Source organism: Populus alba, chromosome 14, assembly GCF_005239225.2.
Source record: "Populus alba chromosome 14, ASM523922v2, whole genome shotgun sequence".
Lineage (NCBI taxonomy): Eukaryota > Viridiplantae > Streptophyta > Magnoliopsida > Malpighiales > Salicaceae > Populus > Populus alba.
The window spans coordinates 1,475,561-1,489,024 of record NC_133297.1 but is presented as its reverse complement, the minus strand read 5'-3'; the positions used below and the strand labels follow the sequence as shown (position 1 = coordinate 1,489,024).

General features: G+C 36.2%; 2 protein-coding genes and 1 long non-coding RNA gene across 4 annotated transcripts; 2 read left to right on the top strand and 1 right to left on the bottom strand.

The window, feature by feature from the left end:
• The first annotated feature begins 244 nt into the window (after positions 1–244).
• LOC118036688 (QWRF motif-containing protein 2) lies at positions 245–5,844 on the top strand. Of its 2 annotated transcripts, XM_035042477.2 has the most exons (6): positions 246–2,047; positions 3,495–3,614; positions 4,073–4,189; positions 4,284–4,373; positions 5,217–5,324; positions 5,500–5,844. In XM_035042477.2, the coding sequence occupies exons 1-6, from the start codon at positions 566–568 to the stop codon at positions 5,542–5,544; spliced, it is 1,962 nt and encodes a 653-aa protein (XP_034898368.1). In that variant the 5' UTR covers positions 246–565; the 3' UTR covers positions 5,545–5,844. The 2 variants fall into 2 exon arrangements, with proteins under 2 accessions (XP_034898377.1, XP_034898368.1); XM_035042486.2 differs by lacking the exon at positions 3,495–3,614 and having other exon boundaries at positions 245–2,047.
• Positions 5,845–9,288: 3,444 nt separating this feature from the next.
• On the bottom strand, positions 9,289–10,109 carry LOC118036701 (LOB domain-containing protein 38). The gene is made up of 2 exons (XM_035042497.2): positions 9,926–10,109; positions 9,289–9,835 (listed from the first exon to the last, which is right to left on the bottom strand). The coding sequence occupies exons 1-2, from the start codon at positions 10,107–10,109 to the stop codon at positions 9,393–9,395; spliced, it is 627 nt and encodes a 208-aa protein (XP_034898388.1). The 3' UTR covers positions 9,289–9,392.
• LOC140954513 (uncharacterized) lies at positions 9,717–10,717 on the top strand. Its single transcript, XR_012167857.1, has 2 exons — positions 9,717–9,850; positions 9,929–10,717. It is a non-coding gene; the product is annotated as an uncharacterized lncRNA (long non-coding RNA).
• Positions 10,718–13,464: the final 2,747 nt, after the last annotated feature.

Sequence of the window (13,464 nt, the reverse complement as noted above, 5' to 3'; positions counted from 1 at the left end):
TTAAATTCAGCGCAGTGTCATTTGCGTAGCGTCGCTCCAAAGATTCACACGCTGCCCCTTTCTTTTCACACACCTCCAGTATAGCGTACAAAACTAACCCTCAAACTCGCTTTCAAGTATAGCCACGTCATCACAACGCAACATTCTCCTTGCCCATCTCCCAAACTACCCCCGTTATTAACCACGTCACCTCCTTAACGCGCGAGTTTCCAACCCCATATATAACCAGCGAGTACATCAAATCTTCAAAACCGTGTCTATATTCACATTTATTAAAAAAAAAAATTGTAGGACGACAGTTATGCTCCAAAATCTCGCCTCCAGTTAAACGACACCACCCTCTCTACTATCACGCCGGGAAACGGTAACGGTCATAAAAAAACTCCCCGGTCAATTTTTGTTTCTCTCACACTCTCTCTAAATCCACTCTCACTCACTGATTTATCTCCTTAATTCCCTCTATAATTATTTTTTAATAAATTAATTGACTGGGTTTTAAACAGATATTAGGGTTTCGACGAAGAATGATATCTGAATTGAATTTTGAATTTATTTTCTCACGACAATGGTAACTGCAGTTTCACCACCGATAAACCCCAAAACGAGATCAACAGCAAGAACAACGCAAAACCTAAACCCTGCAAGACCTCCTTTATTACCATCAGACCCTGACAATGCTCTCGCTCCTCGCCGTCCCAAATCCCGGGAAGTCAGTTCTCGCTACTTGTCATCGGCATCGGCATCGGCATCGGCATCCTCTACTTCAACATTTAACAGGTGCGCATCACCGTCAATTTCACGACGAACGGCCATGATGACTCCAACTCCTTCCGCTGCTTCCGCAATCAAACGGTCACAGTCATTGGAGCGTAGGCGTCCGGCTACTCCGAGAACTAACTCTCTTGATTCGAGAATAGGAAATGCCAGTTGTGGTGGTGGTGGTGGTGGTGGTGAGATAACGAATGCTCAGAGAATGTTGATTACTTCAACGAGAAGATTATCGGTGTCGTTTCAAGGAGAGTCGTTTTCGTTTCAAGTGAGTAAAGCGAAGCCAACTTCGTCCCCCAGTGCTGTAAGAAAAGGAACACCGGAGAGGCGTAAAGCAACTACTCCAATACCTACCAGAGGAGCTGATCAGGCGGAGAATTCAAGGACTATGGAGCAACGTCGGTGGCCAGGGAGATTGAGGCAACAGAATTCCATGACTAGAAGCATGGATTGTTCTGATGATGGGCAGAAATTAGCTGGATCTGGAGTCAATTTGAATGTTGTTAGGGCATTGCAAAATTCAATGGTGGGCGGCAGCAGCAACAACAACAACAATATTATTAGGTCTTCAATTGAAAGCAGATTGAGCTCTGACTCTAGTGCAATTGAATCCGCAAAGCCGTTGGATGTTAACGGATCTGCTGTGCATAGTGAGCATCGTTTGGCTTCTGATACTGAGAGTGCATCATCTGGTACTACTTCAGAGAGTAGTAGTGGAAATGCTGTTGGTGTCGGAGGACAAGGGGAGCGTGGAGCTCGTGGATTAATTGTGCCGGCAAGGTTTTGGAAAGAGACTAATAATAGAATCAGGCGGCAACCAGAGCCTGGGTCACCAGGTTCTCGGAATGCTGGGTTAAAAGGACCTACACCTGCTAAACTTGTTGCACCAAAGAAGTTTGGAAGTGATAGTCCAGTATCTTCTCCAAAAGGAGTTGTTAATAGTCGGGGACAGCTGTCTCCTATACGTGGAGGAGCGTTACGGCCTGCATCACCTAGTAAGTTTGGGACATTATCAGGAGCTTCGTCGTCTCCTATGAGGGGAATCAGTCCTTCGAGAGTGAGGAATGCTGTGGGAGGTGTTGTCAGTAGTAATTTGAGCAATGTGAGTACTACTTTTTCAATTTTGAGCTTTGCGGCTGATATTAGGAGAGGGAGGATTGGGGAGAATCGGATTGTGGAGGTGCATTTGTTAAGGATTTTGCATAATCGGATGTTGCAATGGCGTTTTGTCAATGCCAGAGCTGATTACGCTTTGTCAGCCCAGAGGTTGAATGTAGAGGTATGATTTCTATTTTCTATGATTTAGTATATATTTTCTTTATTTTGTGTATTTTACTTGGTAACTACTACCAGTTGATGAATGACATAGAGTATTTTAGTGGAAAGGAAACCATAATAATATCTTTGCCGCTTCTTTCCATGTCGTCCTGCCATTGGTGTTCTACCATTGATATAATTGTCAGTGAGAAGTGCCGATTTTCATTTTTTTTAACTTAGGGATTTGATCTAATTTGGATGGTTAAGTAATGCCTAATAAAAACTGAAGAGCTGTCTTGAGGTTGATTGACCATCAAGAAGTAAATAGTCATGGTCATTCACAACAGAAGGGGATGAATTTTTTGCACAACTAGTTGGTCACAGTTGAAAATCCCTTTGAACATGCTGTTTTTTTCGTAGTTTCTGACATGGTTAAAAGGAAACTTACTGCCTGAAAAGCCTAACAAGAGGCTGAGCCATTGGAGATGGGGCAATGTCATTTGGCGCTCTGCCCTCTTATTTTGGTGTTGGAGTTTGAATGTCTGTTAAAAACAGGTAGTTTGGCATTAAATTCCCATCTAGGTACAGCCATCCATCGAGTCTAGTTTTGAGTTTCATGTATTCAAGGGTGAAGATGATCTGTTAATATGGTAATAAACATAGTAGGGGATCAGTTGAAAAAAAAAATATAATTGTCAAACCACGTGAGTTTAGCTTTTTAAAGTTTCGTGGAGGGTGCGATTACAAGGTGAATATAAATTTCTAGTATATTGCTTTTCATCTGTCATCCTAAGTTCTTAATAATGACAACTTATTGAGCGGCAATTTTTATATATGGGTCAAACCTTCTTAATTATGGGATTGAGGACTATTATTAACGAAGAATTTGTATTGTTAATGAATCCATACTGACAAGATGAATATTTTCTTGGCTTGAGATGAGATGGAGAAAAGATTGATTTTTAGTTTTTACTCTTGTATTTAATATGATAGGAAGCTGATTCTGCAGTTTGCATATTTTGATCATGTTGACAGGCCATGGGTGCTAGGTTTTCAAAATTTATTTTGATCGCATGTTTTAGTTCCCTTCTATTTTTTTTTTTATTAAGGCAATTCTATAACATGAAACTCACAATTATATTATTCATGTTGAGCTATTAATATTTTTCACTAAAGCCTGATCGACTGTAATAGCTTGTCCATGTGAGAAGACATGTGTTGTAGATGTGTCCATCTATCACTTCTAGCGTTTAGTAAGATTGTGGCCAAAGTCAAGCTATTTAAGGATATCTAAATAATAGTAATACCCAGCATTTCCACTTTTGGCCAATATGATGATGGATGTATTGATTTTTGTCATGCTTACCTTTCATTTTTATTTTTGGTGACTCGTTTATTATGCAATTTAACTTAACCAATCAAATTATCTAAGAGGAACTTTCTTGTCTAAATGTTCTTCTCTGTACCAGAAAAGCCTGTATAATGCACGTGTAACAACATCAAAACTGTATGAATCTGTTAGAGCAAAAAGAACAGAGTTACAGTGGCTAAGACATAATTTGAAGTTGATTTCCATCGTCAAGGGGCAAGTAAGATACGACTGCATCATACATACAAGCACTACGTTTTCCTATGTTGCTGTACTCGTTTTAGTATTTTATGCAAATTTTACTGGTGCACTTTTGAAGTGTTTCTAATAAATTGAATTTTAAAATGTGGCATTTGTCATTTTAAGCTAATATTCAAATCCCGTGATTGTAAGTGTTTAAATCCTCTTTGTTTGTAACATACATACACATGCTTTTTCATATAAACTTGACTCTCATTAGGCTGTGTTCTTGAACGGATTGTCAAAGATTTTCAAACCATATGACTTGATTTCAACCATGTCATTGCGAATGCTATTTGAGTTTTTTCTGTTTTATTAAAGAGCAATGGCCAAATCAAAGTTTTATTTTAATGGAGATGTATGCTTTATTGGAGAGCTTAAAGGTAGTTTATTTCAAGTGATTTTGTGTTTTAAACTAATGGTGCATGACTGCTGCAGATGCTATATTTAGAAGAACTGGCATTGATAGACCAGGATTACTCCCATTCTTTATCGGGAGCCATTGAAGCTTTGCAGGCTAGCACACTCCGTCTGCCTGTTGTTGGTGGGGCAAGGGTATGTGCCATTTTCCTTGTCGTGATTTTCATTTTGGGCATGTTGGTTTCAGTTGGGTTTCTGATAATTGCTTATTTGATTTGTAATTCTACAGGCAGACGTCCAGAACCTGAAGGATGCTATATGTTCAGCGGTTGATGTGATGCAGGCAATGGCATCCTCAATTTGCACGCTGTTATCCAAGGTCATTATTTTCCTCTTCCCACTCCTCTTTCATTTTCCTTTTTTAACCTTCATTCTTGCACTCATTCTTTTCTGGATTTTATTCAGTATCAATAAGTGAACATTTTGCCATGTTATGCTCTGTTTGTCACATGTGAAATAACCTGTTTTTGGATTTATGTAAAAAATATTTTCCTGGAAATATATCATTTTTCTTTGCTCGGCTATTTTAAGTAAAATTTCCTTGAAAATGATTGTTTGGTGTTTTGTATATCTTGAGAACAGTAAGTTGTCTTCCTTTGTTTCAAGCTTTTTTTCCCCTTTGATTGTAAATATTTTCTGTTGACCAAGTTTTTCCAATTGAACCAAACGTGAGAAAATGAGAAATATTTTATGGAAACATATTCTACAAGAAACAAACCTATATGTATCTGTGTTTAAGCCCTTTTCTTTCAAGTTTTAGATAGTCCAGTGTTTGTGCTTAGCTAGAGGTCTAAAGTTTAATTTTGATTTAGATGGAAGGGATTTCTAGGATGAGGGGTGGCTACTGCATATTTTGTTGCTCGGAGCTGGTCATGTTGGCCTCCCAGCGAATACCCCTTCAAAACCCTAACCCCCCAAAGAAGCTCCATAAATTTTATGGAATTGCCATTATAATACTTCTGCCTTGCCAGGAGCCTAATACTGGAAATGATCTACTACCTTCTCTTGGTTACTCACAAATGGAAATATAAACACTCTGTCGTGACTGATTTTTATTGTGCGCATACAACCCAAGTGTTGGCTGAATTATGAACCTTTCGAAGATGGCTTTGTGCGATCATTGTCAACGTGTTAACAGTTTTTTATCCTTGCATAACCATAGGTTGAGGAAGTAGACTCTTTGGTGGTGGAACTTGAAAAGGCAAGTCGGAAGGAGTGTAATAGGCTTTATCAGTGCAAGGATCTACTGTCAACCATTGCAGCCTTGCAGGTAATTGTGTTTGGTTTCCTCTTACAAAGAATTAAGAAGGTGGTATAGAAGTAAAATTCATTTTAGTGCTTTTGTTATACTTAGGAGAGGAGCCATCTATATCCTGATCTTGTAGCTCTTGGCATTTTACCTTTAATGCTGTTAGCTTTTTAACTAAAAGTGTTCATGTTGCCAGGTAAAAGAATGTAGCCTGAAAAGTCATATTTTACAGCTAAAATGAGTGCCTTCCAGCCTGACAACACAAGTGTAAAAAGCTCAAATCACTTAACTCCTTCCTTAATTCTAACAATATCAAATCAAACCCTTTTATCCTCCGATTCAAGGAACTGAGAGGAACTAAGAAAGTATTGAATGGACAAGCAAAAAGTAGCTATTTTGTACGCGTAGAAGGCACGAAGTTGTCAATCTCAAAGTCAGATTTAGATTGTATGTAGGTACTTCTCTATAGGGCAGAGTTCATCGTATGTAAATATATACAATGATATTTTCAATCTCCTTCTTTTCCTGGTTTCCTCTTCCAGTTTTTCTTTCCATTCTTCAGTTCTTGTGTGCACTGTTTTATTTATGTGCATTCGTGACTTGTGAGTTGCATTTGGTGTCCCAACGATGATTCTCTGCAGTTTATGTCTCTGTGCATCCATCTGTTGTGTATCCCCAACTTATTATCCTTGCTTGATCAGCAGTTAGTGACCTAAATCAAAATCGAAACAAAGAATGTTGTTATTCCAAGTTGTAAGAAATTTGATTATACCATCGGAAAAGAACTTACTCTGTATTGGGCCTCTTGCCTGAAAATGGATGTAATTGCTATGCTAGGCATTTTCCGGGCCTGCTCTGCAGTTATTCTCTTTCTATGAAAATGGAACCGTTGTTATTTGTCACGTTGTGCAGGTGCTTTAAAAATAAGCGTATGTTTGGATACTGTTTTTAAGATGGAAGATGACCGTGAGGGTTGAGGAGACACGTCTCTCTAGCATCGAAAGTCATTCCACACATATGTTAGTTACACGACTCTCTAGTCAAACACAATTTTATGCTACTGATTATAACATATATTTAGCTAGTACCTCATGCCTCAAGATTAATGAGTTTGATTTTGGGTTAAAACTTGTTTTTCAAAGTGTTTTTTATTTTAAATAACATTAAATTGATATTTTTTAAAATGATTTTAATGCATTGATATCAAAATTTAAAAAATTTTATTATTTTAACATATTTTTAATTAAAAAATCACTTTTAAAAAGCACTCCACGCCGCAATATTAAAAATACACAAGTCTCCTTTCCCATCATCCTATCTCGTAATTTTCTGCTTTTTTGGCTTTTATTTGGTTAGCTTCTAAAGAAGAATTTGTTTATCTACGAAGAGTTGCTTAATCGTGGAATCACAAAGCATGCTTCATTCACATGAAAGGCTCAATTACTCCATGCATGCTACACGAGCCATCTGTTTATAGCTATCAAATTACTTGAAAAAGACCATGGTAATAAAAATAATAGTAACTCCCTGCCATGGAAGGAACAGGAGGCGATCGACTTTTATAATGTTGGTTGTAAAAAATACAGTGATGTTGAAAGCAAGGAATTATGATGCCATCTCAATAAGATTCCTTAAGAGTCTCTTTCGGCTTCACGTCACTCCCTTCCTTTTCCATGAATTAATAATCACATTTCTCTCCAAGTACAAAGCATTTAGCCTGCTAACTTTACTCTTGCATCACCCAACTCCGATTGCTAGAGCAGAACGGTGAAGAGAAGAATGCTAAAATGGCGATCCAGTGGAGATGAGGTGGGATCCACAGCATATGCCATGAGACGCAGCGACTCGAAAGGATTGGAATAATAATGGCTTTCTCTTTTGCTATTTGTGTTCTCTTTTCATATATATGATATAACGCTGTCTTTTTGCCAAGGAAAAGTTTTTTTTGGTGTTAAAATGCCGTGGAACGCACTTCCAGTGGAGGAGGACTAGGGGGACGAAGCTGACGTGCACCGCACCATTTTTTTCTCCACAAAATCTCAACTGGGGCCCATCCTTTTCACCCCCATTTTCCGTCCCATGTCAAGAACGTAATTCTATGATGCTCCCTCCTCATCTACCAGCTGCTTGGCTAGTTTGAGACCATGGGTCAAAAATCATCTGCCTTCATGTGAAGAAGTCCATGCTCCTTTTGTGTTGTACTTGGCATCTAGCCTAGCTCCTGCCCAAAGCTTAATCAACGAGATACTCGAAATCTGTAAAGAGAGATAGATAATAAGCCAACATCAAATTTATATTAACAATTCTACGGAATAATAATATTAATAATAATACGTCATAAACTCATTTGTCATCGGTGAACCTTATCAGCATCAAATCATCCATGTGAACATTACATTATCTGCTAGCAGCGATAGGATAGCTGAACTAGACATATGATTGTTTACATATGCATCTATTTGGTTAGAACTTACCACTCCATCTCTCTCCGAAGACTGGGGAGGCAGCCTGGGGCGATCAATTTTGTCAAATTCGACCGGTACAATGAGTCAATCTTAATTTGATGATGCAAGATCTAGTTTGTGTTGGGTTTTATATTAAAATAAACTTGTTTAGATTTCATTGACTTGGTAGTTAATCTCTAATATGTGGCTTGAACAGACTATCAAAACTTGATTTTAGTTTTTTTTAATTATATTTTAATTTTAAAAAAATATTCTTGAAATAATATTATTTTGAATTAATATATAAATTTAAGTTAACTGGCATAACTCACCTAAAAATCCAATTAGTGAATCTAGTAATTAGATGATTTAAGAACTATTTTGTGTTGGGTTTTATATTAAAGTAAGTAAAAGTAAATTTATTTAAATTCAATTGACTTGGCTAGTCAATATATGACTTAATAAAATTTATTTCAAACCGTCAAAACTTGATTTTAAATTTTTTAAATAACACTACATTGAACAGAAATCAATTCAAATGAATTCATATGAGTATGATACATGATCAAAATGGGGTTTAATAACTTTATTGTCAAGTTGATTTGATAGCATACAACTCAATTTGTGGGCTATCTTTCAAAACACATGATATCTCAACTGATTAGAATTGACATTGTCTTCCATCATGTGTAAAATTCTCAACTCTTGATCTGCGTTTCAGCACTTTAGACTTCTGAATCGCATTTATCGTTATCCTTCAAGGAAAAGATAGCTTTGTAGAATCTAAGAACAACAGCCACACCAAACTCTTCAGAATCGAAAACCATGGTTCGTCTAGGTCTGTGGCCCTCTCCCTGTTAGGTGGTACCACCTCCGTCACGGGTCTCAGCAGCAGCAGCAGCAGCAGCAGCAGCTTATCTCTATCTCTGAGAAGCTCCCTCGCTTCTCCATATATACTGACCGGACCTTATCTCTATCTCTGAGAAGCTCCCTCGCTTCTCCATATATATACTGACCGGACCTACACCCCTTTCATGTACTGGCAAATTAATTAACAATAATATGTTATTTATTCTATTTTTTTTAATAATATCAATAAAAATCATATTTATTAAATCCTATATCTGAACCCATATCCTTACTCAAATCAAGCATATAAAATATTAACGTGATTAAATCCATTTAATTCAATTAATTTTTAATATTTTTATTTATTGATCAAGCCAAAATTAAAAAAAATAAAAACTATCATTTTAATAAAAAAAAAAATTTAATTTGAATTGAGCTGATTCAATAGCACAAATCTTTTTTATATTAGTTCTCAAATTGAATTTAATAGGCTTATTCTCAGTTGATTTTACAAATAATACAACCATGAATGATGGATTATACATAAAAAAAAAAAACATCAAATCGATAACTAAACACATGATGAACCATCATTATCATAAAAGAGAAAAGAGTATCCAATAATTTAACTAAAACAAAAATAATAATTAAAAAAAAAACTAAAACAAAGTTACACCGGAAAAATGTCCATATCCAGCCAAAAACGCACCGGATTAAAACTCCGGCATTATATTTATAGAGGAAAAAAAGAGGTTACAGCAAAACCTTTACTCTGTGTCTTAAATTTATTATTTATTCAAACAAACAGGTTCAAAAGTTTTTTCTTATCAGCTCCACTGCTTTCAAAGCTTGTGGTCTCCGATTCTCCTCCTGTATAAAACGACACCGCATCTCTTCCTCTCTTATCTCTTCCACCTCTTCCTCTAGCGAGACACAGATTCACATGATGATCAGGCACCACTTGATTATTATTCTCCTTATCAAACGGTTTTGATTGATTCCACGCCATGCTATGCACGGCGTACGCAGCCGCAGAGAAACTGTCAGATGATTCATCACAATTCGGCGCTGAGACTCCGGTGAGAATTCCAGGTAACGGCCGTAAGGTTTCACCGGAAAGCACTGACTCCACAGCCGCCTGACACACGTGCCAGTTACCGCTCCACAATAGCCCCACCGCTCCGTTCACCGGATTCACTGTTCTCCCGCACGCCTCAAATAACAGCGATTGAAACAAAACTACAAAAAGAAAAGGTAAAATTAATTCGTGCCCTTCTACATGTATAAATGTGTATATACGGTTTGGTGTGTTTATAAGTTTATACATACCAGGGCGTTGGGACTCGGGAACGGCGGAGATGAGAGAGATGAGATCACTGCGGCCAAAAAACTTAGCTAGAAACAGGGTAGCGTTACCTTGGGCTTCAGGGGTGGAGATCCAATGCAGGCACGACCTCAATACGCATGTCTCGCTGCACCCCTTTCGCAGCACTCGGCAACCATTGCAGCTCATATCCACCGTCTGATATAATTACTGACTGATCTTGATGCTTTTCGTGATGATCAATTAAAATGGTGATATTTTTCTTGGTGATAAAGCAAGAGAGGATTTGTTTTAAGTGAGGGGAAGGAGTGAGCTTTAGGGAGCGGTGAAGGTGTATAAGAGGGCAAAAGCAGGGGGTGTGGTTAAGTGGTTAAGTTAAAAAGGCAACTGTGGTTAAGTTAAGGGTTTTTGCGGATTGAACGGTGGGGATTTTTTAGTGATTTGTGGGGTCCAGGAGGGGTTTGTGGTTGTCGAGGCGAATATCTTCCAAACTCTGGGCACGAGCGGCTCCGTGTTTTCGCGTCTTTTGTTCTACAAGTCAAGGTACGCCATTGGATTTTATTTTTTTGAGTGTCTTGATCCGTCAGATTGAAGTGGGTCCGCTTCCTTTTGTTTTTTCTTTTAGTTGGTTTTTTTAAGGTACGGGTACGAAGTTAAAGTCCAGTCACCCCGTAGGTGGAAGCGTGGGATAGAGCTGGGAATTGATATCTTCTTTTGTGGCTTAGAGGTTTAGCTTGGTGGTCCTAAGTGGTTGTGCTTTTCGTATTATTATAATTTATTATTTGAATTTTAGAAGAGATTATAAGAATATATATATATATATATATATATATATATATATATATATTTCAAGTGTCAATTGGTATTTATTTAGAATCATTGAAAATATCTACTTATTAAATTTAGACGAGTTTGTGCCATCCAACTTGAAATTTGGAGTTATTTCAAATTTCATAAAAAAACATAGGAATTAATTGACTTTAAAAACTTAAATTAACCTGTGATTTAATTGATTTGGTTAAAAACTTATTTATGTTTTTTATAAAGAATTTGTTGATTTTAAAAAATATATATATAGATTTTTTAGTTAATTTAAACTAACTTATCCTATTTTGAATTGGATGTAATAACCGTGATTTTAATATATAAAAAACTAACATGAGAATATATTGAATTGCTAAAATTGAAAAGGAAAAAGAAAAAATCACTTTTATTACGGTATTACCCATGACCGTTGATTTTATCTAATCTTTGCCTTTATTTTCTTTTCTTTCTTATGCTGATGAGGCTAAATCTAAGCTCATGTCCCCGACAAAACTTGCCAGGCCTGAGAGGTAAGACAAAAAAAACATGATGTTTTTTTATATAGAATAAACACATGGTGTTTGAATATACGGAACACATTCATCTTCAAAACAAATGAGAAAAACGATTTTGAAAAATATTTACTATGTTTAATGCGATAAAAAATATATATAAGATAATTATCATAAAAAAAATTATAGAATAGATAAGATAATTCAGCAGATCAATAAAAAAATTAGTTGAGGGTTTTTAATGTAAAAGTTCATTTTATTAACTCACCGTTGACCGTTGACCCACAAAAACCCCACCGGCCACAAAAACTCCATGTAAGCCATCGCAATCAGGCCCTCAATTTTCTGGCCTAACGAAGCTCTGGCTTTGAGGAAAAATTGGCAGGCTCAAATATACCTTCTATCTATTATGGACGAACATACAAATACTCTCAATTCAGATGACTTTATGATATTAATAATTATTTTTTAAAATTATTTTTTATTTAAAAATATATTAATATAATATTTTTATTTTTTTTAATTTTAGAACATCAAATCAAATCACAAAATAAAAACAAAAATTAAACTAAAAATTTTCATTTATTTTTTAAATCAAGATTCAACCACAATCCCAGACATCTTTTTAGTTTATACAAAAAATTTCTCTTTATTTTTTGAACACCTTGAAGATCACAAGATGGAGAATAAAAAGATTGAGTTCATAGTAGATATATACTCAATCCTGTACACGTGAAACTTACCTTACAACTCCATTAATCTTTCCTCCAGTTCCTATGAGAGACATCAGCTCCTCTTCTAGACAAGGCGGAAAATGTATTAGGACAATTTGCTTCCTAAGAACAAGAACATGACCCTTGTTTTACCAAATCTTATTTTTCTTTTTTCCCTGATATAATTATTATTCTTGCTAATTAGCCTAATTAATATAAGCTCATACGGGACCCAAAAAACTTGTCAGGTATAGGAGGTAAGATAGTATACAGCATACCCTTTGCGAAGGAAAATTATGTTGCAGGTTTCTTAGTTAAGCTTGGTGCTTCCCAGATTTCTCCTGGTATGGTTTGGGATTCTCCACCTCCGAGTTCGATTGGACTCCTTTCGGGTGATGCTGCTAGCATTTTGTTCCTGAGACCCTAGTTTCTTTATGTTTTATCCTTCATGCACCGCACAGAAAAAGAAGATAATATACATGATATTTTTTCTTTTTCTTTTTTTTAATAGAATAAATACGGTGTTTAAATACATGGAACACATTTGTTTTCAGCACAGATGAGATAAACATAATCTGTTTTAGTAGGCCCACTAGGAAGATATCAACAGAGAGTTGGACAGACAACGTTATGGAAAGGGCATGACTCGGCTGAGAGTTCGAGTTGTGAGTTGAACTTCTATTACCCCAATTATTTCTTCCCTGTAGCGAGCACCACCTTCTACTCCCACAATTATTTTAGCACCGTGTTTTTTGGGATTAAATGCTTGACCTATCATCCATGATCCGTAGCTTCACTTGATGGTTCTTTGACGAGAAGAAAGAATCCATTGAATCAAGGCACAAACTCTCGACCTCTTTAACATGGTGTCCGGAAGTGTTAGTTACAATGTAGTCTACTTGATTTAGTAAAATTAGAGTTAATCAGTTCTCGTGATTTAAATTTTTTTTGTTTTTTGTTTTTGTGTTTTAAACCCATTTATAATTCAATCCTCTTTGTCTAGTTGATATTTTGTTAATCGATTTTAAAAAATAAAAAAGTGAAAAAAAAGTAGATAATGTGAGAAGATAGCTAGATGATATTGTGAGTTGATTATTGTTTTTGAAATATCATATAGAATTATATGACTTGAGAATATTTTTTATCAATAATAAATTATTTTATGTTGATTATTTTCTTATAAAATATTTTACACCAAACAAAATCTCTCTTGACTCTAGCATCCAAGGGAAAAAACAAAACCAACTTAATTTTCTTTTAATTACTCTCATTAATTTCCATTCCCTTTCCTCAAAAGAGAGTAAATCGAAGTTACTGCATTCTCAGACCCATTTGGCTAGATTTGCGTAGGCACATCTCTTACATGAAGACAGGAGAAACGAGTCCTTTCATCCCAGACACCATTCATGCTATATTGGCATCTTGCATCTAAGCTTCAGTTTCGGCTCGTAGCACTCATGCATCTTTCTGTCCTCGATTTTGTCTCTTTTTTTGGATGCATGCTGGGAGTAATTA